The 25,175-nt window shown below is 45.5% G+C and overlaps 1 protein-coding gene across 1 annotated transcript in view; it reads right to left on the bottom strand.

Moving 5' to 3' along the window:
• Positions 1–25,175, bottom strand: part of LOC147673733 (lamin-A-like) — a 126,223-nt gene that overhangs the window by 27,640 nt on the left and 73,408 nt on the right. Inside the window, exon 2 of the mRNA XM_086947655.1 lies at positions 1,574–1,730. Coding sequence (XP_086803781.1) covers positions 1,574–1,730 — 157 coding nt within the window. The remainder of the gene's footprint in view (positions 1–1,573; positions 1,731–25,175) is intronic.

Raw genomic sequence — 25,175 nt, 5'->3', positions numbered from 1 at the left:
TACAAACTTTCCTGCAATAGCTGTATTGTCTCGTCTCAAATAATGTGCCTTCCAAAAGGACATGTAAATTGCATCTGGGACTTTATTTACAATTAAATTCAACAAGAACCATAAAACACGCTCTGCAAACCCAGTTCCTCGTGGAGCTAAAAAAGCTATCACTGTTATCCAGAGCCAGGGTTCTAATGTCAGGAGGACAGACGAAAGGCTGATATCATCACACCTGTGACATGTCAGCTCCATACAGAGACTTGCACTAGGTGCATCTGCCCACAAGCACTTTACCAGGATGTTGACCATGTGAAGTGATGCTGCACTTTTACAACATCCTGTTTCCTCTGGTAAGGCCTCCATCAAGAGTTCCTACTAAATGGCATGATCTCGAGACCACGTGAAGGTCAGAATCAGATTAAACCTAAAGAGGCCATCTATATACTTACCTCCTTTTTGTGAATGTGGGGAATCCATACTGAAACCTAATGAGGCCATGTTGGGGGGCCACAGGTTGTGGTATTTGAATATGTTCAGGGAGAATAGTCCCATTTCTACCTATGTGGGTCTCCGCTACCTGCTTTCTTGTTTATTCTTTACTCGTGGGCGATCCCACGGAATGGCACATCGGTGGGCATGGCAACTTTGGTACCCAAAAAAACTGTTTACATTGAAAATTTGAAGCAAGTAACAAATGAAGAAAGTGTTTGAAGACTATTTGCATTCTTTTCTAAATGCACCTTACAAATGATTCTGAACAACAGTAGGATCCCCCAAAAATGTCACACCTGTGGTAACACCTAGACTTATTGTTTCCCTTCCATTAAACAGGCAAATCTTCACAAATGGAACTCTCCATATCTCGTGGTGTAAAACTAAATTCTAGGAACATGTCTACAATGCTGCTTTCTTGTAAACTACACTTGAGGCGTCTGGTTTCAAACACATCCTTTTCCAATACAAAGAGAGTTTGGATTGAACCAAATAAAATAACATTTTCCGACTACTGCCACTAAAAAGGGTCATAATCAAAACACGCCATCTGTACACGGTCATGTAGCGGGTCCACCGAACCAACGTTGTGGCGCTGTCTAATTTGGAGAAGGGCTACCCTCTGTTCGACCAATAACAGAAGACTATGGTTCTCTTTAATGAAACCACCAGAGGGTACTGACTCTTTCGGACTCTTTTTGTCTGGAAAAGGTGATATTGACTTGTAAAAAATACAACCCTACTGCAGAGCTGGGCGGCTATCCAAGAATAAAAATCAGGATCCCTACATCGCATCTCTTTAGGGAGAGTGGGTGGGTTAGTAGACTGAAAATGCCCGCCCACATTTAAACATATTTGAAGTCGCCTACTTCTCCAAAATGAAGACCTAGGAAGGCGACTGTGAACTTGAGGGATCTCACAAGAGTGTAGGGTACCAAATATGTGCTGATGGGCCCTTGACATTCCGGGCACCTGACAGACATGCAAATGGCCATCTGCTGAGCAGGGAAAGGAATGCAGGTTCCCCCCTCGCTGCGGAGTCTCAAGGCCTGGACACCTGTGGTCAAAGCACGCAAGAGCTTCACCGTACCTTGGCCACCAGCTCCCTGAGCTCCCGGACTTCCTTCTCCAGGTTCCTCTTCTCACCGAGGGCGGTGGACAGGCCAGCATCTTTGGAGTTCAGTAACGACTCGAGGTCCTTCAGACGTGCCTGGGCTGCCAGCAAGTCAGCTTCCTTCTTTGTGTTCCTAGGGTACAAAATACACATTCTTGTTAGTAACTCAAACTAAAGAGACACTAAACACATAAAACCAGGATCTCAGCTATTGTGATTCTTGCCGCAGTCGTCAGTCAGAGATTTGTGAGTTCAGCACTGATGGCTGCAGCTTGCTTCGGGGTCGCATGGCCCCTGACTACCAACAAAGCAACTTGGACTTTTAAGCCGATCTACAGGCGGCAGCGAAGCTGCAAAGGATACCACCATTGTCCTCGAAGCTTACATTTGAAAATCAGGTGCCAAGCGTGGAAGCATTTAAAGCTGCTATTGTTAAAGCATTTAGGCCTTGCATGGGGTATGCAAAGTACAATGCAAATACCCTACAAAAAAGTATTTTATTGGGTCAGTTCACAAAGGGAAAAACTTGGGTTGACATTTGTGAATGTCTTACCCAACCCATCAAAATGGGGAACTGTAAAATTATTTTCTACTGTTCTTTATCCTTTTCCCTTTTGTCATTTCTGAATTTTAAACAATACAGCTACTTTTTGAGCCTCCCCTCTGTCGTGGGGACATGCATTCTGAAATACCCCTCCATTTGCAAATGTCACTTTATTGGTGCAGTACCAAGGATAGCCACTAGAGACACTGCAACCTCAGGGGAACGATGGGGGAAATGGCTCCCTAGGTGACAGGCCTGCAGGTGCAGGTGGGGTTCATTGCTTAGAGGTTATGAAGGGGAAACGTGTCTTACAATGATTACTGGGAACTAACTCATAGGTCACCATCATTAGATGCGAAGAGAAAGATGCGAGGACTCACAGTATTAAATGGAAAATATAACAATCCAAATAGGAATAGATCATTGTTAAATTGGGATAGATCAAGCAGAAAGGGACCACTGAAGTACAAATTACAGTGTTTGTGTTACAATTATCATTACATTGACAGGGCAGCTATTCTGGTGTATCGGCCCACATTAGGACCTGCCCATCAGGTCCAGGAGGCCTGGTTATGGGAGTCAGGAGGCCCATTGGGATAATAATCTATAGTGTTTTTTGCTTTAGAAACAGCTGTGAAAGAGGTTTGACACCTGCTGCACTGCCTCCATCATCTTTACGTCTATCATGTATATTGGACATACATTTATGATGGTATCTGAATAACTATAAATTTCAATGTAAAAAAGAATAATATATATACAAAAAAGAAGAATAAAAGATATATGTTTTGATATCTATATCTGTGTATACCCATTTTTATTCACAAGGGTGATATTTTCATGGTCTTTGTTTCTTTCACTGTAACGTGATATAATATAAAATAGACAGAACTTTGAAATATATATCTAGCTAAACCTTTCCTTAAATGTTCAATTGTTCCCTATTTTAGCTAGATGTTAGATAGGGGTCCCTTGCTTCCTTAACAAAGAGGTAGCAATTAGCAGGGAAACACAGATACCAGTATGTTATATCCCAAAATATGATATACTCTCTTATTCCCACCCCACCCCGCCACGCCCCCTCCACCGTAAACACTGGGACCCTTGGTAACAGTGATTTTAATTCTGGGCATTTTAGCAGCAACTCGTAATGAGGGTCATAGTAGTCAGACGCGGTCGGTAGTGGGTGTACCTGCAGGGCGGTGACGTGGGGAGGGGGTAGTGTATGGATTACGGAGCTTTATAGGTAAGTAAACATATAAATAATAAGAATTTTGTTGTGCGCACTGCATCGCATTTGGGGATGCAGTGCATGCAACGAAATTCATTTTTTTTATTTATATGTTTACTTACCTGTAAAGCTGCGTAATCCATACATTACTACCCCCCACCCTGCCCCTCCCCACGTCACCGCCCTGCAGGTACTCCCACTACCGGCCGCGGCTGATAGAAATATTGACTCTTCTGTATAGCTGAGTCTAACTGTGTGCCTGCTGAAGGAGCATCCATAGCAGCCCCGGAGGGCCAGATCCACCCCAGATGTTGAGGATAAACACTGACTATGTAAATGAGTTCTAGTTAGAATAACTGTGTTCCTTCCTTGCCCTACTCTGGACACCCCTGGCTTTCCAGCAGGCAATGGCGGGAAAGCAAATTAATTTAAATCCAGGGCACCACTAGGTGTCACCACTACCATATTCATGAGCAAGCAATATACCAATGCAACAATATTTGTACTAAAGATTCTAGATACAACTGCCATGTAAAAATGTAAATACTTGTTTTTATTCAAATGAATCTCATGATGTCTCTATTTGAGAGATTACTTTAGTTGAGAGGCCAGTATAAAGTTGCATCCGAATGGAAAACCTGCCATGTAGCCTTGAATATGTACATAAGATTGGTTTAAATGAACTGATCATAGTTTGCTTAAAGGACAGTAGCAATTGTATACCTACTCAGAGCTGTAAGTGTTTTGTGGTTACCAAGTAAAACTTCGTTCGTTTTACAGGGCAGGGAGACTGAAAGGCAGGGTCGTCCTCAACTAGGTAAACTAGGAAATTGCACAGATTTTTGTAGCTGGTAGCCGGTTAGACTCCAAACAGTGGGCAGAGTCGCCCCCAAAATGAAATAAAATAAAAATCCAGATTAGCATGTCGGTTTCCTAGGGCTAATTAATGGTTCTGTTCAGAAGAGGTAGCACTTACAGCAGTCTGCCACAAGAGAGCGCTCCAACACTATCGTAAAGAGCAAGCATACTTTTACTCACATGCATTGCTAGATCTAAAATAATATTAATTTTAAAATTCTTGGGACACGATTCACTAAGATGTTACTGTGGGTTTCTCTAGTAGTACTCCTACATCTGCACGTAACAGAAGTACAAACCATAAATAAGCAGTGCTATCTAGCGTGGATTTCTGAAAATCCTCGCCCCGTTCCTGTATTTGTGAATAAAATGTTGGAACGGCGGAACGGCCTGCTTTATGTACCGGCCACAGTGCTTAATATTGGCCGGTACTGAGTATCGACACTATTTTTTTATTTTGAGGAGGAGAGTACCGGCACTTCAAAAGAGAAATGCAATGTTATGTTATGTTATGTTATGTATTTGTTGAGCGCGTCAGCTGCCCCAGCGACGGGGCGTCCCGGCGCTAAGAACCATATCATAACCAACTGAGGAGAGGGGGAGAAGGGTGCCTACAGGGGGGGGGAAGAGGTGAGTTTTAATAGCTTTACGAAAAGCGGACAGGTTATTAAGGCAACGGATGTGGAGGGGAAGGGAGTTCCATAGCCTTGCTCCCAGCAGACTGAATGAACGTCCTCCGATGCGGCAGAACTTCGTGTGGGGAACCAAGACTAGGTGTTGTCCCATAGAACGAAGGTTGCGTTGGGGAATGTAGGGTGTTAGCAGTGGGCGTAGGAGCTTGGGGCCCTCGGTTTTCAGAATTTTAAAGGCAGTGGTGAGGGCCTTGAATTGGATGCGGGCTTCCACGGGCAGCCAGTGGAAGTAGAGTACCGGCACTTCTCAGAAACAATCACTGGCACACGGGGACACCGCGAGGAGAAACGACACAACTACCACTGCTAGTAAAAGACAGTAAGTATTGGGGTGCAGTGGACACATTTGCAATTTTTCTTTCTGTTTGTATCTCTTCCCCGTGTGGCTTTACATATTGTACATTTGCATTTTTTTCTAATGGTATCTTTTATGTAACGCACGTAATCCTAAATCCTTATGTTTTGCAACTGCTTCTTATGTAAAGCGCTCTGACACCTTCGGGTAAAGTTCGCGCTATAGAAAATCGCATTAAATAAAATAAATAAAATAAAAGTTCACGCCCCTGTACCCCAGTGCTACTTCTCCCGCCCGCCACATTAAGGATTGCTAAATACCAACCCCCCCCCCCCCCCCCCCCCCCTCCGCCACGTGCACTACGATTGCGGAGGTGCAAAAGAGCAAAGAAATGGTACTACCATCAGCTGAGAACTGTCAAAATGAGACTGACAGCTCCAACATTAATAACCATGTGACCCCTGAGCCAGTTGTACAGTGGGCTGCTTTGTTTATCCATTGTCGAGATGACAGACACGTTGGATCAATAGGTCTGTCGCTCCCAGCTTCAGTCACTGACTGCCAGCGCCAACCGGCACAAGCTCCACCTTCACACGGTAATCCTTCACCGGCTCACACACGGCGAACGCACGAGCATATAAGAAAATGTAACCAGAACTGTACCCCATGGCGTGAGATCAGCGTGTGGTCGGTTCACACTACACCTGCTGCAGGTGGGGAGGGGCAGGGCTGGCTTTAGGGCGGTGCAACTGCACCTGGCGCTGACTATGGTGGGGGGCGCTGTGTTGAAAAATAACTTCTGGGTTAAAAGTAGGGAACTTTCTTCAGCATTCAGCAATTTTCAGGAAACAACAAAAATGTAAAAGATAACTGGTGATTAATGTTCCTGCTACAGCGAGAGATGGGCGTTTTGTCTAGTGGCAGTTTTGACTCATCACCAAGTAGCGCAGAGGGACAACGTGCCTGCTGCAAAGAATGTGTACCGTGCAGACCACAGAACGGAGTGCGAGTGAACTAGGAGTAGCGCTTTGAAAAAATGAAATGCATGTGAGAGGGGTCTTTGGAGAGACGAGGGGCACTGTTGGAGAGTGGTAATGAGGGAGTTGGTGGAGAAGGAGGTCATGGGGGGGCATAACAATCTGACACACTGGGCGCCATCAGTGCTAAAGCCGGCCTTGAGTAGGGGCGTGCAGTCACATAGTTTGTGTCTTCACGTGCTAATTCACTCCTATTGGTTCAAAGACTAAACTTTGGAATATTAGTGGTATTTTTTACACCTGGTAAATAACATTTCACCAGAGAAAGTTATTTAGTTGGTGCTGTAATGCTATAATCAGTTCCGATACAGAGTCTTCAGCATGGAAATAAAGCATGATATGTTTAATATGAATTTACCACACAAATCCTGCATGTGTTGCGTTTGTTCTGGGTATGTCCTTGATAGATTATAGCAGGTTTGACCTGCCCAAAAAAATGTCAATGACAAAGTTGCTGAGATATGGCATTTACAGCGACAACAAAAAATGGTGTTCTAAATGCAAACTCCTGCCTGTGCAGGGCTCAGAATTCTCCTCCAAACCCCGGAATCACGGTCTACGTTTTTCTGGCGCATTTCTGGAGCCTCGCAGGAAGAATTCCGTCATGCGGCGGACGGGTGGGATTTGGCCGGAACTCCGTGTTAGTGTTACAAGAGTAAAGCAGAGTCGCCAAATTCTACCAATTCTGTAGGTGGAATGAAACATTCCACCCACCCCTACGGTGTACGCCGAGAGTTATGCTCAAGTTTGCAGCCCACCTTTCTGTTGACTCGCCATCCGTTTCAGATTTGAGGGCACTGCACCACGGCTGAGACGCTGGTTCGGGTGCCAGTATTTTGTTGGAGCTGGAGAATTTAAAGGGTCTGCTAGGTGATGGGAGGAATGTATGACGTTACAACGCATACATTCACAACGCATACCATTATAATGAAACTTTTACAACGCAGGATCCATTACAACGCATGCCATTACAATGCATGCAATTACAACGCAGCTGCTATTACAACGCGTGCCATTATAACGTAAGTATGGGTAAGTTTTTTTTTTTTCATTTTAATTAATGGGAATGTAATATTAGAGTAAATATTGGATAGTGTAGGGGTTAAAATTACTATTCTAACTCCAGGGGGTGTAATAGTAGGGTAAGTGTTGGATGGTGTAGGGGTTAAAATTAAATTAAATACTTACCCATACTTACGTTGTGAAGGCATGCCTTGTAACAGCAGCTGCGTGGTAATGGCATGCGTTGTAATGGCATGCGTTGTAATGGATCCTGCGTTGTAAAAGTTTCACTGTAATGGTAGTGCGTTGTGAAAGTTGCGTTGTAATGGCTGTTTCCCGATGGGAGTTACAAGGTGTCGATGGATCAGGAGAGGGACTACATCCACCAGGGCCTTGTTGGGGGTAAGAGTGGTTTGAAAAAGGGCTGTACCAGAAACATCGAACCAGCATTATGGTACACGCCTAGCTAAATGACTCCTGCACTCATAGGGATTGCCCCCTGGTGGAGTGTTGTGCGGTGCAGTGGGATATTGTACTCGTTTATTCCAGCAGCATCATTCTCTTTCGCTCTCCATTCTCAATGTTTTTTCTTTGTGATGACTTTGAGACAAGTACTCACGACACACGCGTTAATAGAGTTTTCAGGTCTCATTGTACGCTGCCAAGAGCTAGGCTCCACCCACTCACTCCATCTCCACCAGCCACAGTAAGTAACTGCTGGAGACCACCAACCTACTTCCCACACAGTGCTGCTGTCCATCCAGTGCCATTTGCATCTGCAACAAGGCTTCCAGATGTGGTGTAGGCCCTCCCCCAGATGTACCACAGGCCTTCGCAAAATGTGGCACTACGCCTCCTCGAAGAACCTAAAGTCAATTGATCAAATACGTTTTGTCAAAACCAACATATCGCTCCTTAAAAAGGCATCCATTGGCTTTACCAATACTTCTTTATTTCCAGCTCCCCATTCTTTCACAGTGGATGCTGATTTGAGAATGGCAACGAAAAATAAAGTGCGCAGAAGTGAAAAAATTGAAGCACGTGGCTCAGCAGCTCTTTGGAGCTGCCAGATCTTAATAATAAAAAAAACCTTAAATAAACAAGACTAGGGTGGAGACAATAAGCAGGGGTCAGGTGGTGGCAGCAACAAAAAAGTGTGAACCTACTTTTATGATGTTTCCATCTGCGAACTGCTATTGGATGAAACCAAGACCGGTGGACACCCCTCTTAGCCAATGCCAAACTCTAGCTGAACAAGAGTAGCCAATGGCTGCCCAAAAGGCCCTTTCTGATTTTTTTGTGTACTTTGCGTGTTGTGGTGTGGATTACCAATAGTTTTTGCCAGTCACTCGGCAGGCGAGACCCAAATACAGAAATTGAACGTGAAAACACTTTGGAATATTCTCTTAGTTTCAAGCACTCGATCTGTCTGCCCTACTGGACCGCAAGCGAGGCCTCGCTTTACAACCAATACAAGTGGAGCATTCTATAACCAATATTATTGGAAAATTCTGAAGTAAAATTAAACATTTGTTACCAATTTATAAGTCATATTTCTTGGTGGAGAATTCCATCAAAAAAACTGGAAGTGGCTTAAGTGTGTTTCCAACACTTAATCGCTCACTACAATATGGTGCTGGCATTACAACACTCCAGGGTCGCCTTCTGTCTTTAATTCTGCCTTTTCTAGGTGCAAGTGTCTGGCGTTCTTCCCTTCAACAGGTGAAGATGATGAGGGGGCACTGGGAGAGGCAATTCATCTGGAGAGAGACATTGGCTCTTTTTGATGTAAAGCGGCACAGAGATGTAAAGAAGCAGGGGAGGGAGATGGGTAAACTCAAGAGCGACATAGACAGAGGCATTGATGAAATATTCTAAAAAGACAGCTTCTGAGAGATGTAATGAGAGATCAGAAATAGCCAGAGAAAAAATATTTGATCAAAAAGATAGGCAGGGCAGGCATATAATGCTATGGATAAAGATGAAGGCATAACTTTCGAACAAAGGTTGCGAGATTTTATTTTTTCGCAGTTTTATATAGCGCGAACTCAACCCGAACTCAACTCAACGCTTTACATGAGCACCAGTCGTGGTACACAAGGACACATTCATTTATGGTAGGCACGAGGAGATTACGTGATTTGCCCAGAATCACAGGATGTTGAGCGGACGCTAAGGCTCGCACCCGGTTCCCCAGCTCCAAAGTCGGCAGCTCTGGCCCTTATGCCGAGAACTCCCTTCGATCATATTTACCTGATACAGTATAAGGGTTGCAGTACAATGCTGGTCTTTCTCATCGCAAAATCTCTCTCTAAAAATATGAAATGCAACAGAATAAAGTGCCCCTCACTATCGCACCAATGGCACTGGCTAATGCCCGGATGTTTAGCCTTGATTCCACCTCATGCCTCTTTATTCCACCACGTTCCACTTGTTGTCTCTTTCATTTATTTATTTATGAAGTTTTATATAGTGTGAACTTGATCACTCTCGCAGGTTCGAATTCATCCACGCTTCTTCCTTTGTCACTCATTTCCTTTTGTTGATTTCATCCTTCCGTCTCACTTTTCCACATTCCTTCTCTTGCTCTGTGCAAAGTCTGAGGATTTCAAAATAAGGCCTGGCCACAAAAAGGAGTGCCAGGCCCACCATCTGCAGAAACCAGCAAAAATGAAGGACAGGGTGCCCTGCTAAATTTGTGTGTAGCGTATCCTCTGATCTTTGCGTCTATTTGCTGCGCCTAGATGTAGGCCAACAGGGAGCGTTACATTAAAAAATAAACACCACAATAGCCTTATGTTTGCTTTCCTGGTAATCACTTATCATGATGGGCGATGGCATTTTTAACCCCTCCGCTCCCGTGCGGCACATTACGATCGCGGGCATGGTCATGACGGCTGGGAGCCGTCATCAGCACACGAGCACTGTATGCCATGACGGCTCCCGGCCGTCATCAGCATGGAAAGGGTTAAAAGTTCAAAGTGATTGGGACTGCTGATGAAAGAAACTGGATGCCCAAGCAGTGCTAATTTTACCAGTCCTGGCTGAGGATTTCCCCGTCCTTGAGACCTCAGCAGCAAAAAATGCAATCCAAGCTAAAAATACCACTGGGAGCAGTTCAAAGATGGGAGCCGGTTCCTCCTGAAACTAAAACCAGACTCCTGTGTCAAGTGGCTCTCCGCACACAGTTATTCTAAGAGTTAAACACCAACAGCCCTCTGAAAAAAAGCAATAAAAGCTGCTCCACTGTCATTTTAATAAAATATCTCCCTGATATAAAAATGCTCTAACTTGCTGTAAGTCTTCAATGCGGATTTGGAACAGGCTTCTCCAAAGAGCAGTCCATGAGCTACTGCTAGCCCCCCAGCCACCTGTAAGCAGATCCTGTGTGCAGCCTATTTAATTATAGGCTTTTCCTTGGTGAAAAAATATATGTATATAAAAATGGAAAAATATATGTATATAAAAATGGAAAAGTGTGTATTCCAGAGGAAAGTGTGTGTATTTTCCCGAACTCATAAGTTTATGTTTGGAGTAAAATGTAGGACTGTCCAAAATATATTTAAAGCTGATAGTGGAGTGATAAATCCTGCAGTGTTGGCAGACTTATTACTAATATTATTACCTTGGCGTCGTGGGCATTGCAGCTCTCACTGTTGTATATTACCTATGTAGAGACACTGTATACCTTTACATCACTTACAGCAACCCTACCAGATGAACTGAGGTCATCCCAGCTGTTAACCCTGCATAGGGCGGCCACTAACTTAATCTTGTCTGATGCGGTCACTCTTACGACTCTAATAATACTAGTAGAGGATGGTTTTCATTCAACATCAGCAGCTTTTATGTCTGGAATGGTTGGAGACCCCTGATTTTGTAGGACAGCTACAAACATATAATCAGACCGTTGCCTTGTTAACACATAGGGGCCAATTGCGATGCAGCTCGGTTTACTTTACGACTGCCTAATTAAGATATAGCTGGTCGGAAAGTAAACCGGCCAGTCATTCCGGCTAGCGTCCAATGGGCTTGAAAAGCCAGTCAGCCAGTCGGAATCCAGCCAGTAATCTCAAGGGCGGGCCTTTCTGCCCTCGATATTACCACAATGCACTGTTTCTGACATGGTTTCTATGCTGGCCAGTCCGAGATGGAAACCATGTCGGAAAGCTTGTTTGGGGGCCCCCAGCAGGGCCCCCTTTGGTGCACAGCCTCTGGTTGGAGGCCGTGGGGCACCTTTGGCGACCCCCTGTGGATCCCTGCACCTTATGACAGGCAACTTGAAGTGCCTGCCACAAGTGTAGGGATGAACCAAACCTCCATTTCACAATGGGAGCATCCATTACGGCCATAATGCAGACTCACATAGTGAAATTTAGGAATGCGACTGAACAGTGCTCGGTTGCATCCTAATGAGGTGGTCGGGACCGCCGACTAGGTGTAGGTCGGTGCGAGGACCGAGTCGGTGTCGGGTGTAAGCATTTCCACCCGATATAGAAATCAGGCTCATAATATCCATCTCTATGCAATTCTGTCTCCGTCGACTGCCCAAACACACACACACTCAAGGATGCAAATGCACTTTCTAACTTTTTTTATGACTTTTTTCTGTTTTGAACAGTAGAGAAACCACTTCATCTACATCCCCACTCATTTTATATTTGCCCCCTTCCCAACTTTTTTACAGATGTTCTCCTGCCTTTCACAGAAGCAAAGTTTGCGCCACATCTGCCTTACAAACATTTGTGAACTCCCACAAGCGTTCACGTTTGTGGGTTTCCACTTCTCCAGCAGGGTGCCCCATTCCTGAACTCCCACACCGCCCTCCTTGAAGCAGATCTAGGGCATATGCAATATTCCACTACATTATTCTAATATTTAGCACCTCATTCGGAGTACAGCATAATCTTCAGTTTCTGCTGGAAACTTGAGTTTCAGCTGAATCAGTATTATGACTACACCGAGAAAACCCCAAACTTTAGGTTCTACCCCAGACAGATTGTTCCGGGAACAGCTGTGGAATCTGTAGTAACATGGGTACTCCATGTGCAAATAATGATTCCAGTGGTTATTCCCCATTTCTGGGCTACAACGTGAAATGGTGCAGAACAACCACATCCAAGTTACCAGGCCCACCACACAGGGTCTCACATCTTGATGCAGTATTACCAATGGGGGTGGTACAGCCCCTCAAAAAATCCCCTCAGCGGGAGTAATTGATAGACTAAATATATATTTAAAATGTGATTTTGTACTTAAAATGATGCACCTGAGCATCGAAGTTTAACGCAGGTGTGCAAATCCCAAAGTTCTCTAGTTTGCCAGGTCCACGTGTGCAGGGCAGAGCATGCTTTTCACTCCACCGGGCATTTCCCCGGCGGGCGGGAGTCCTGGGAAGACGGATTTGAAATCCCTGGGCGCTCCTAGTGCCTACTTTCACCATCTCCAGGGGTTAGATACAGCAACCAGGGGGAGACTCCAAGAGAGAGAAAGAGAGGGAGAGATCCAGAGGCGGCTCCTCCGTAATGGCGGAGGAGCGTCACACCACTGCCCAGAGCCAGCAGATGTAAAATAAAATGATAACATAATGTTATTATCATGTAATTTATCGCTGTCTGAGTCGCGATCCAAGCAATGAGTATCGGGCCAGGCCAGGCACAGCAGTGAGGAGTAGTGTGCACTTAAATGTGCATATGTCAGTTTAGCCAGCCGTCTTAGGCCAGCAAAACAGACATGCACACTTATGTTTCTCCAACCCAGCTGTGTTGCACAGAAAAGCCACAGGCTTCGAGGCACTGTCTGAGCGGCAAACGAGGCCGCTCTGACCAATCCTGGCGCGGCTCTCATGCTATATGAGAGCACTGTCTGGATTGGGTGAGGAGCTTGCGCTTTGAGGCGCATCCACTGACCCGATGAGAGGAGCAACAAAGTGGCCGGCAGCCTCAGCAAAAGCAGAGCGGCAGGTAATTCTTTTTATTTGTATTTTACTACCCCCGCTCCCCGGCCGCCCTACCACTTTAGGTAGGTCGCAGCCGACACTGGAGCGATCGGATGGAGAGAGAACTAAAAGAGTAGAGATTGGACAAATGGAAAGAGAGTGATAGTTCAAGACGAAGGAGGGGGTTGGTTTCAGCATTTTTTCCTGGGTTGCTTTTGGTGCCCCAGTCCTTCCAAGCATCTGTGAGCAGCTCACTCAGGCCACAGTTTTGCTTTGCATTGTTGGACATCTTGTCGTGCCTGCCCCAATACATAATCACAAGTCACACAATGCACAGCAAAGCATGGACAGAATTGTGAAACTCCTTTGTGAATTCTATCACATTTGTACATAACTGGAGTTGTGCGGATAGCCACTCACGGAAAGGTCCCTCTGGCGAAACTCACACGCTTCCCGGGTAAGTCTGTGAGCTCACCCAGTCAGGTGCTCCGTGTGCATTCTGGGTCTTGTAGTCCTGATTCTATATTGGGGTAACCAAGTCCCAGTATGCCAAGCCAAGCCATGGACTTGGAGAGCAGCTCGCGCACGAACATAGTAAAACTTGAGAGCTCTGTCTTGGAGGAAAATCGTCCTATTTTTCTGCCACCTCCCTCGACGGCTAGAAGTGCGTCATCGAAGCCCTTTAAGCCTGCAATAACGGCTGTTACGGGACACCGGCCAAGGCAGGCTCCGCCCGCGCCCGGGGGCCCAAAACCAACACAAAAGGATGCCATTTTGCAAGGAATCTGATTTTAATTTCTGCAGCGCGCGGCTGTGACTCACATAGGAAAAAAGATCCCATCAGAGGGGCCTGAGCGGTTGAGGCCTCCTCCTCCTCCCTGGAAATGAAAACCTCTGAAGATGCAACGGTCCTGCCTGGCTCGTTCCTGCCTCGAGGCGCCTCCGTCCACGGGACTGAGCGCGCAGCTTTCATCAACAGCCCTTTTTTTGAATTCGAGACTTTAAGCCGTTATCATTTTTCACTTTTTGATTCACGCTTTTTTTTTTTTTACATTTGACTCTTTCCCTGCGTACCGGGTACTGGTATTCAACTGGGGCCATAATATTGATAGGTCTATGTTTAACGGAGATTGCTTAATTTGTGCCGGTGTGGAGCACCACACTCCTTTTTTGAGGCCAGGGCGTATTTTTCATCCTCAAACCATGACTCAGCAAGAGAGAAAGACAGAAAGAAGTAGGAAGAGGTAAACAGAAAAACAGTGGCACACAGTTAGAATGTAGGGATAAGGGCCTAGATGCACGATATTAAGGGCCAAAAAGTGTAGGATCTTAGAAGAAAGGGGCACGAGGCCAGGGCCAGACTGGTAACCGAAACCGGCCCTGGCAAATTGCTCAGCCGGAAGCCCCCTGTGGTGAGGTTGGGTGCAGCTGAGCAGTTTGCAAGGGCCAGTTTCAGCCGATTTTGTTGCAGGGGGCCGATATTGCTGACCCCCGGTAACAAAAATGGCCCCCCAGGGGGGAAACATCCTTTACGACGCAACTTTTACCACGCAGTGCCTTTACAATGCAGGTTTTTCAACGCAAGTCATTACAACGAATTGCGCTGGGGGGCGCTGTAGGATAGGTAATAGTTTAATTTACCATCCAACACCTTCCCTACTATCCACGGGGACTGGAGTTGGAATAGTAAAATAAACTATTCACTATCCAGCACCCCCCCCCCCCGTTGAAAAACCTGCATTGTAAAGGCATGCGGGGTAAAAGCAGGCGTTGTAACAACGTACATCCCCCCAGGGGCACAAAACCGGCCCCCACCCTAGCGGCCCACCGGGGAAACGCCCGGTGCCCGCTGCGGCCAGTTCGGCCCTGCCAGAACTGGAAAACACACAAGATGATGGACGGAATGTTGCACATTGGCAAAACATTCACCCCCAGTCACGGATCTGGGTTTAATCCATCGTTATTTTGCTCACCATGCCACCCAAGTTCAGAAATGGCCAGAACTGGGCCTTGGCACTCTGCAACCGTGCAATTTTATTTATTTAATTATCTATTTTACAAAATAGGCACAGTTTCCACAGTACAGTGTTGATTGACAGTGTCAAGGTGCTTGCAATGTTTATTTTTACGGCACCACCACTACCCAACAGAGCGCTAGATCTCTGTACCCACCTCTGAAGTTACAAGATGGCTCCACACCACCAAAGACACTGCCCCCTAGTTAGGGACTTTGGTTTAACAACCCTGTGCATTCTGGGCGCTGACCGTGCTCTAGTCTTGTATTATGTTTATCGACCCAGTGCATTCTGGGAGCTGTAGTCCTGCTTTGCCTGAGTTGTTCTAACACACCTGAACACATTGAAAAACGCCCAGGACTGAAGCATTGCGTCCTTGGTGACATGTAGACATCTCATTACGATTGTATTGTATCCACTGTGACACTAATGTAAATGTACTATTTATAGGTAAGTATCGAATTACTATTCTTAACTCTCAATCTTTCTATCTATCTTGACTCCTCCTTGACGCAGATGTAAAGGTAGGATAGGTGCATCTATATATACTTAGCTTCATGATATTACATAAGATGAAATCGTGGATCGGCTATTATGGCAGTATGATATTTAAAACATGATACTGTGGTAGAGCACCCCACGTTTGCGGGTAGACCACACCACCTGCCATCACTCAACACCACCTGCCATCACTCAACACCACCAGCCATCATTCAACACCACCTGGCATCAGAGGGCATTCCATGCCTCTATCCATCTCCAGCCACTGAAATGTACCTTCTATCACTGGAAAGCATTTCTGAATGTATTGCTGTACGTGCAAACATTATACAACTCCGATTAATGCAAGACCACAGTAAATGTAAATGTAAATGTATTTGAGCTTATATAGCGCACAGCTACCCGCAATGGGTGTCCCGGCGCTTGCTTAGGGAACCCGTCCTGGTATTCCCCTGTGAGATAACCCCGGCAGGGTATCCACAAGGTGAAAGCCAGGCATCCCGCCGCGAGGGGCCGTTGTGGAGATTAAGCAAGCTATTGCCCAGAGTCGCAGAGTGTGAACCCGTGAGTCAAGAAGGCACCGGAGCGAGAATTATCGAGTCCGTGGAATTTTTAGCCCAAGACCCGCCGAGGCGGGGAATTGAACCCTGGTCCAGGGCCGATCTCAGCTTCCGGGTCTGCCGCCTCTAACCCCTGAGCCACACTTCTCCACAGCAGACCGCAACCTCTACAACCAGAAATCACTACCTGTTACTAGACGTGGCATCAGATGACGGCCCCGCTAAGACACACAACCTACCGCTACACCAACTTTCTATCACTCAACAACATCCCTAGCAACTGAACACCTCACGCCAATGAGACGATAAACGACTAAACCACACCTTCAAACAAAGCACTCTGCCAGGTTATTTCAATACGTTCTTCAAAAAGGTAAGTCAAATTTATCATGGGAATTTGAGGCGTTTTAATAAATGTGGGGGGAGATATAAGGTAAATGAATGAGGGACAAATGGGGGCCACCTGCCCATTTTCTGTGAGATTTGGAGGTAAGGCTTTAAAGTTTTAGGACACATAGTGAAGTCTTAGAAACTGAAAAGAGAAGAACAATACAGGGAAGATCAAAACAATCTAAAAAGTGAAAATAGACAAAGGACAAAAGTGAAAGGTGGAGAAAGAAAGAAGATAGCGGGAAAAGACTGAGATTTTGAAAAAAAATTACAGAACCTGAATGAGCAAAGTGTCCACAATGTATAAAAATTGTTTGCCTTTCTTTTTAACTGACTCAGTAGTACAATTCTGCAAACATTTTACAGTTGATGCAAACTTAATTGTGCATGAGGGGAAGGAATTCAAGTTTTCATATAGAATGTTTCACATTAACAATGGAATGTGTCCCACCCACAGAGCGAAGGAATTCAGGTAAAGAGAGGGCAACCCACTCACCGCTTTATCACCGCTCAATCATGCAGGTAACCGGCGCACCCTTTAACCCGCCCCCTTCCTTCCCACTTAGTTAACTCTGACTCATCTACACAAGTTAAACATCAACCTACTGACAAACGTGTAAAACGGTGCAAACCTGAAAGAAAACTAGTGTTGTTCATTCCACTGACACACTTGCTAAGTATGATGAAATCTGGGGAAGGGTGGGCGAGCAAGATGGGTGAGAGGCCGGTGGTACACATTTTAACTTACTAGTGGCAATGTCCTCTGCTTGAGGCTAGTCTAGAGTTGGGTAAATCTTCCTCGTTAAGGATAATATCTGGTAATCTTCATCCAAAGATTGAGATTTTGCATTTTGGGGTATATCCCCGTCTTTTAAGAGTACGGCTTCAGCTGGTTTTAATGTCTCTTTCACCATCTTTGTTTTTTCGTCTTGGGCTTTGATCTACACCGCTATATCCGCCTCTCAAAAATTTCGCAACATGGCCACAGTATTCGTCCAATCTCAGTGCGCTTTGCCGTCTATGAACTCCATGTCGTTGCTTCTCTGCAGCAAGGTCTCTCTGCTCATACCTCATTTCTAGCTTTTGTCATCTCCTGTTCCTGGTAGGCCAGACAGACAACTTCTCTTCCTTGGCGTCTGAGCCAATAGGTACCATTTCCAGCCTGTCTTCTGACCATAGCTTGCGTGGTCCTGTGTGTTGGATATGCTTGTACAAGTGATGAGCAAGGCCAAAAACCCACAAGTACATGACCCATGTAACCCCCAAAAAACTGTACAGCATGTAGACTGTAAACCCTACCAGACCATGTCAGACTGTGGATGATATTCCTTAGGAAACATGTATGACGCTTCTCTCCACCTTCCATCGTACACATGCATAAAGCTCATGGTCAACATTTCCCAGGATGCCCCGGTACTCAAATCCTTTACTCCTATCGCAGATTGTACATGCATGAGCCAAACCATTCGCCAATATCCAATGTCTGTGTCTCCCCGATAAATGTCAGCTCCATTCGCTCCCTTACTATTTAACAAGGTGGTCATGACCTGGATTAGTTGGCTGGCCTTCGAGGCCACCATGCAAAGCATCTTTTTTTTCGGAGTTTTATATACCCAAAGGTATCGGGTATCAGAGCGCTTTATATGAGCACCAGTTGCGTTACAGACGGACACATTCATTTTGTTAGGCACAGGGAGATTAAGGGATTTGGCCAGAATCACAGGATGTTGAGAGTCGTTGCCGAGACTCGAACCAGGTTCCCCCGATTTCAGGTCGACCGCCCTAGCCGTTAGGTCACATCCTCTCCTTATACCGTACACATGTTGCACCACTACTCAGGGCCAATGAAATTATAGGATTCTGCAGCTGCTGCTATTTGTGAACAAACTTAGTTTTTCTGCATTTGCCACATAATCCATCACTTGCAGGTCTGACCAAACAGATCAATAGTTACTAAAAATGAGGTGACGCGTGCTGCAGTGCATTGAAGGACCCTTTGCAAAGGTCGACTGGGCACCTTTTTAATTGCTGTCTTTGGGTGTTAAACCACCATTACCAATGAAGTGAAACAATTGGCCAGACATTGTGAACGAAATATACAGGAACTCAGTTTTAAAAGTTTGCCTAAAAAACACATTTATTAAATTCATTACAGCTATTTCTAGATCCCTATGGGTCTGTGCTACATTTCTGATTTGTCACTGACACCAGAAATCCTCTTACTTCCTCTCTGGATCAGACCATCAAAAAAGCAAGGAGTTGAAACGTGTCAATCACAAGGCTGCTCCGAGCACTTGTTGCGTCTCGCCTCTTATAACCCGCATGGGGCTCACATTCATTTATCTCAAGACCACATCTCGCTCTGCTGTACATAGTGTTCTCAGAATCTGTGCAGATTCAAATCTCTACTACTGTAAAAGTTTAAAAATAGCCGCAGGTCCGAGAGCCACGCCCGTCTGTCGCTAGTGGGCTCAAGCCACCCCCATGCGTTCATTTTCCACTTACAGCAGACAGAAAATAACTGGCGATGCAGAGGGCTGATACTCAGTGAGTATTTTAATTCGGCGGAGTCACCTTAAAAGTGACTGATCTAAAAATGCTGACGCTATATTGAAAGGATAAGAGAACCTATCTATATTGGACGAAACCATGCAATTCCATGGTATTATCGGGGGGGGGGGGTTGAGCAGTATTGGACGAATGCATGAATGAAACTCATGTGTCTCTAGACCCTGACAATTCGGCCAGGAGAAACTGATGCTGACATGGGAACAAAAAGTCTGGCACAAGAGCCACATGCCATGGGACAGGGGGCCAAAGACTGGAGAGGAGCCAGCGAGCTATAGGAGATTAAGCAGAGGCAGTGTTTAATTTGCGCCGGTGGTTTTCGGTGCTCGGCACCGGCACTCAATTGTCACCACCGGCGCTTGTGGCAGTCTGTCACAGGGTGGCGCTCTCTGGCTAATTTAGAGATGACCACAACAATTATTAATTTAATATGCATTAAAAAAAACTATTACCTGCCGACCAAGCCATTTCTATAGCTTTGCTATAGTCCGCGTTGTCACAGTTGTAGGAGTATGGATGTTAGTAGTTGTGTTGTTACTGCCATTGGCAGCATGGCAGGGGCGATGTGTGGTGCAAGCTGCAGTGGCCGCCTGACCAGAGCCCTGGCACTAAGCAGAGGACCTCAGAGAATTAGACATGAACCAACAACACCTGGAGAGGTAGGGCCGATTCTGGGGCAAGGACATTGATACATTAGTCATAGGAGCGAGGGCTAAAGGAAAAGGGAGGCATGGACACCGAACAAGGAAACACAGTTCTTGGAAAAGGAGACTTGGGCAGGTGGGAAGGTAGGCACAGGGTACACCGAGACATATGGACTAGGAGAGCAAGCCATGGGAAGTGGGACTGGGACACTGACAGGTAACTACAGACAGGCGGGCAACTAGAGCCATATTTCAGTGGAGGCTGGAAAATATTTCAGGGGGGGGGCTCATTCTTTCACCACGGACAGAGTGGCTATAAGAAGGGGTGAACACACAACAAAAGCCTCATTTACAATTAATGGTCTTTTAAAGACCTGTTAAGTACTCGGTTGCGGCTGCAATTAGATGCTCGCCAGCCCGCGAAGACGTGTCCACCCGGGCTGACACACACGACGGAGGGGGGCTGAAGCCTTGTGAGCCCAATGGGTGTTGCGCGCCTGACTACAGACATAGATACCTGGAGCCAGGGAAACAATGAAACAAATAGATGTCAGGTCAAGAAAGCACAGACACTGGGGCCAAGGAGGAGCCGACACTGGAACAAGCAGCGTACACCGCAGGGGCATGGAGATCCTTACGCTTGGAGTGGGGGACTCTGACAAGGAGGCATGGATGGGGTGGGGGAGACTATTAGAACCCTAGACAAAAAGACGCAGGGCAGGCTCTTGAAAAGGGAGAGGCAGACAGAGGACGAGGAGAGATGGAGACTACCACAGGGACAGTGGCGGCTCCCCAGCTAAGGCGGAGGAGCATTGCCCCACAGGAAAAAAATAATGATAATAACACCATGTTAAAATCGTTTTAGTTCTCCGTAGTGGCTGTGTTTAGGTGCGGGGCTGAGCTACCCACTGAGAAGGGGGAGGAGTGGTGGGGACTTTCCAAGTGTGAATGACTTTTTGACTGGCCGTCTTGTACCAGCCAAACAGACATGCACACTTAGCATTTCTTCAACAGACTGCATTGTGAACATGCACAGCAAAAAGACGGGGACAGATGGACATACAGAGAGAAAAGGCGTGTACTGGGGCACATACAGTGTTATGGAATGGGGCACTTAAAAAGACATGGGCACATGCAGTGGCATGTACAAAGACCTGAACAGGGCCACATGTTACAACAAAGACAGAGGGCCACATGTAGTGGCACATACAAAAACATGGCCAGATAATCAAAGATGGGAAAATGCAATGGCACATAAAGAGACATGGCAGACACACGTGTAGGGGTACATAGAGGAACATGGACAAAGGATTATGCAATGGCATATAGAGAGATGAGAACAGATGTGCATGCCAGGATCGACACACATGCAAGGGCACGGGCACAGACATGGATAGAGGAGCCAGTAATGACACATACAGAGACGTGGGCAGATGCACAGGTAGTAGCACATACAAAAGAAATGGGCCAAGGCATAGAATCATAGACGGGCACATGCAATGGGACATACAGAGACTTGGCAGAGGAATGTGTAGGGGTACATGGAGGAACATGGACAAAGGTGCATGCAGTGGCACATAGATAAGAGTAGAGGCACATGCCAGGATTGGCACGTGTGCAAGAGCAGGGGCACAGGCGTGTATACAGAAGCCGGTAATGACACATACAGAGACATGGACAGAAGCACATGCAGAGGCACATACAGAAACAAGGACAGAGGCACACGCAGCACATACAGAAACAGGGACAGAGTTACACGCAGCACATACAGAAAGAGGGACAGAGGCACAAACAGCAGCACAGACATATAGTCACAGTGTGGCACAGAAAATGTATTGGTATGGGAAGAGGAGCCTGCAGCAGCACATACAGAGACACATCAAGAACATGTTTAGTGAAAAGGACAGAGACGCATGTAGTTACACAGAAGCAGACAGTAGAGAGTGGGGTTTGAAGCACCCTAGAAAACGAGACACAGGTGTCGAAGTGTAGTGCCGCCGGAGCATGGCTTCAAGGAGTAAAAGGTGGACAGCCTTACTGTGTTATGTTCCACATTTGCGTCATGCATGTTCGGCCATTCCTATAGTGCCCAGGAATGTCACCATCCCATAAATCTGCCCTGTAGCTTAGAAGTTATCATCACGGCCTGGAGTCTGATGCTCTTGGTGATGACTTGTATGGAGTACCATGTTTTGGTCATCTTCTCGATAAGGTGGCTTCTAAAAGTGGACGAGTGTGGGCGTATGATGTTGGTACGGCAGGCCTTATCCATGCTTGGACCTCAAGAACTGCCTCTCCTCAATGTTAAAACACTCAAACACCATTGGCCAGGGTCACTGAAATTGTGCGGCGGGGGGACCAAATTATATTGAGGGACAGACTAAAAAAAAGGCAATTAATGCTGCTCATTTTTCAAGCCCTATAACTTCACTAATCTGACATTTTTTCAAATTTGACCAGTCCGTGAACAACGGTTTCACCTCATTAATATCAGTTTAACATCTAAATATAGCAATGAACAACTAAAACGTGACCTGCCGCAATGAGACAAAATGGCCACTACTGTGGTTGACTTTTAAGTTTAAGATAGAAACATTTTTTTGTCAACATTTGCAAATTATGCAAAAGGTGGTGGATGATGCGGCAAGTGCGACAATTTCATCATCATACAGAAATCGCCTCAGCAACAGAACTGCATACTTCCACTGGCCAGCACACCGAACAGTAACTGTTAATAGTTTGAACTTGCTCTGCTGCTCACATCTCACCTGCACCAAAGAAACCTTGTGATTGCTAAAGTCCCAAGCTAAGGAAGCAACATCATCTACTAAATGCATAGATTGTTCCTTGATGATTTCAGTTCTTTTTGTAAATAAAGGCTCTATTTATGAAATAATAAAATGCAGGACTGTATGTGCACGTGGTAGGCCGCGCCCAAAGTTACATGTATTGTATTGTAATTGCATTTATATAGCTTTTTCGCCAAGTAGCAGGCTACCCGGGAAACCATTAAGGATTAGTATTGAATTAGTATAATGAAATTAATTTGAGCGGTAGACATGTCAGTCTGTTATTTGGATTTAAAAGGATAGTTGAGTGATGGAAGAGGGAAAGGTTTGCATTTATATAGCGCTTACTACCCCTGACAAGACATTGAAGCACTTTTTCGCCAAGTAGCACGCTACCCTGGAACCCATAAAGGATTAGTGGTGAATTAGTATAATGAAATATGAAATTAATTTGAGCGATGGACATGTCAGTCTGTTATTTGGATTGAAAAGGATAGTGGAGTGATGGAAGAGGGAAAGGGTTTGCTTTATATAGCGCTTACTACCCTTGATGAGGTGTTGAAGTGCTTTTCGGTGAGTAGCACGCTACTCCAGAACTCAAAACCGAAAAAGGATTTGTGGTGGATTAGCATAGGGAAATATGAAGTTAATTTGATTTGAGCAGTGGTCATATTTATGCCCAGATAGTTTTAAGTTTTGGCTAGGCAATACGGTTTGGGGGAAAATCGAGAGAGAGCAACTTTTCTAAATAGGTGTCTTTGTAAGGCCTCCTTGGTTCTTCTCCTCGAACCACCACCCTTTAGATCATCACTACGCTTTTTGTTTTCCGAGCCCAGCCTCAATTGGTACCCAGCCCATCTCGATAATTATATTGCGCACAAGGCCTCGACAGACCACAGATAACTTCTCTCATCTTATTGCAGTGATGGAAATGCACACAGCTGCATATTCCATGCTTTTCAGTTACCACACAGATGGATGAATTCGTGCCAGGTTTTTTTCTTGTGTTTATTCAATATTTAGCGGGACAGGGCATATGGAAGACATGTATTTGCTTGTGGATTATGCCGATAACAGATGCCGGTTGGCTGCATCCGTTGAAAGGTCTTTGTGCTAACATTGATTGTGCAGTAGGAAGTGTTTGGGGCGGAGTCTATGCACAGCCATAATTCTTTCACTTCAAACACATCTGTCCGCTGCTTGATAAAAACTAATACAGTACAAACAAGCAGCGGCAGGCCAATTGGTCCGACCATTTTCAGCCTTAGCATAGTTGCCAACATTTGAATACAAATTCTAGGAGCGCTTTGGAACAGCACAGCTATCAATTCCTAACTTGAAAATTGGCCACACCCACTGCCCCAAAGCTCAGCCCACTCTGCCCAACCCACATAATTAGCATAATTTAACTCCACCTACTTAGCAAAGTGCAGATTATAGGGTCTACTCAAAGAGAGAATTGCAGGGAACTGAGACAGGAATTCCTAATTTACAGCCAAAATAGCCGAGTTAGAAAAATCCACCCATTCAGCTGCATTGGAGAATGTTTCCAACTTGGCTAATTTGGCCTAAAGTTTGAAATTCCGGCCAATTCTCTCTTTATTGAGTAGGCCCTTATTGCCGGGACTGTCCTGGGATACTAAATTTGCCGGGACAGTCTCCAACTTGCTGGGACTGACCGGGACAGTCGGCAGCTATGTCCTGATTAACACGTAAAAAAAGCTTCTACGGTGAAAAATAAAAAATATAATGATTGTTTTCTGCATATAATACATATATCAGATAATTAATATAATACACAATAACTCAGTGTGCTTTTGAGATGCAAAAAGTTCCTCGTGAAGGATAATGCGAGCTCGCCACAGGAGGCGGAATGATAGACCTAAGATCATGAGGTGAGAGGCAAACACTTATCTGGGAGGACCCAGAACCTATTCTATTGTATTTTATAAAGAATTCTAACAATAGCTCAGGTAGACCATGCACTGACAAGCCAGGACTGAAAAGCCAAGCAAGTCACTGTTTGTAGTAAGGTCTCCCAGGGTGTGCAACATCAGGGAAATACGATGATGGAGGCGCAGGGCCCACAAATACAATGCGTATATCAAGAGAGAGAGGGAGGACTAATAACTAGTCCAGATCCCCAGGGGTTTATATATAATATCAACAAGGACTTGCGAAGGGTGACCTAAGTAGGACTCTAGGCTGTATTTATCAGCAGGCACCTAGTAGGTGCTCATGAAGCCCTAGTTGGTGGCATGCTTCATCATCGGGCCCAACCAGTGACACCAAGAGTGTCCCGAGTGTGCTACGACACCTGCTTACAGCGGAGCAGGTATGTTACTGAGAGTGCAGTGTGGTGAGTGAAGTAGTGAAGTTTAAAATGGAGACAAGAGGAGCATGGCCTTAAAGTTAACAATTGAAGACCAAAAACGAATTATTTAGAAGAGGTAAATCCCAGAGGGGATTAACATTCCGTTAAGAACACCCATTAAGATTGTCACTATTAGAAAT

The sequence above is a fragment of the Lissotriton vulgaris genome, chromosome 12 (assembly GCF_964263255.1).
Source record: "Lissotriton vulgaris chromosome 12, aLisVul1.2, whole genome shotgun sequence".
In the NCBI taxonomy this organism is placed as follows: domain Eukaryota; kingdom Metazoa; phylum Chordata; class Amphibia; order Caudata; family Salamandridae; genus Lissotriton; species Lissotriton vulgaris.
The sequence above is the reverse complement of the archived record's forward strand: the minus strand, read 5'-3'. Positions and strand labels throughout refer to the sequence as shown.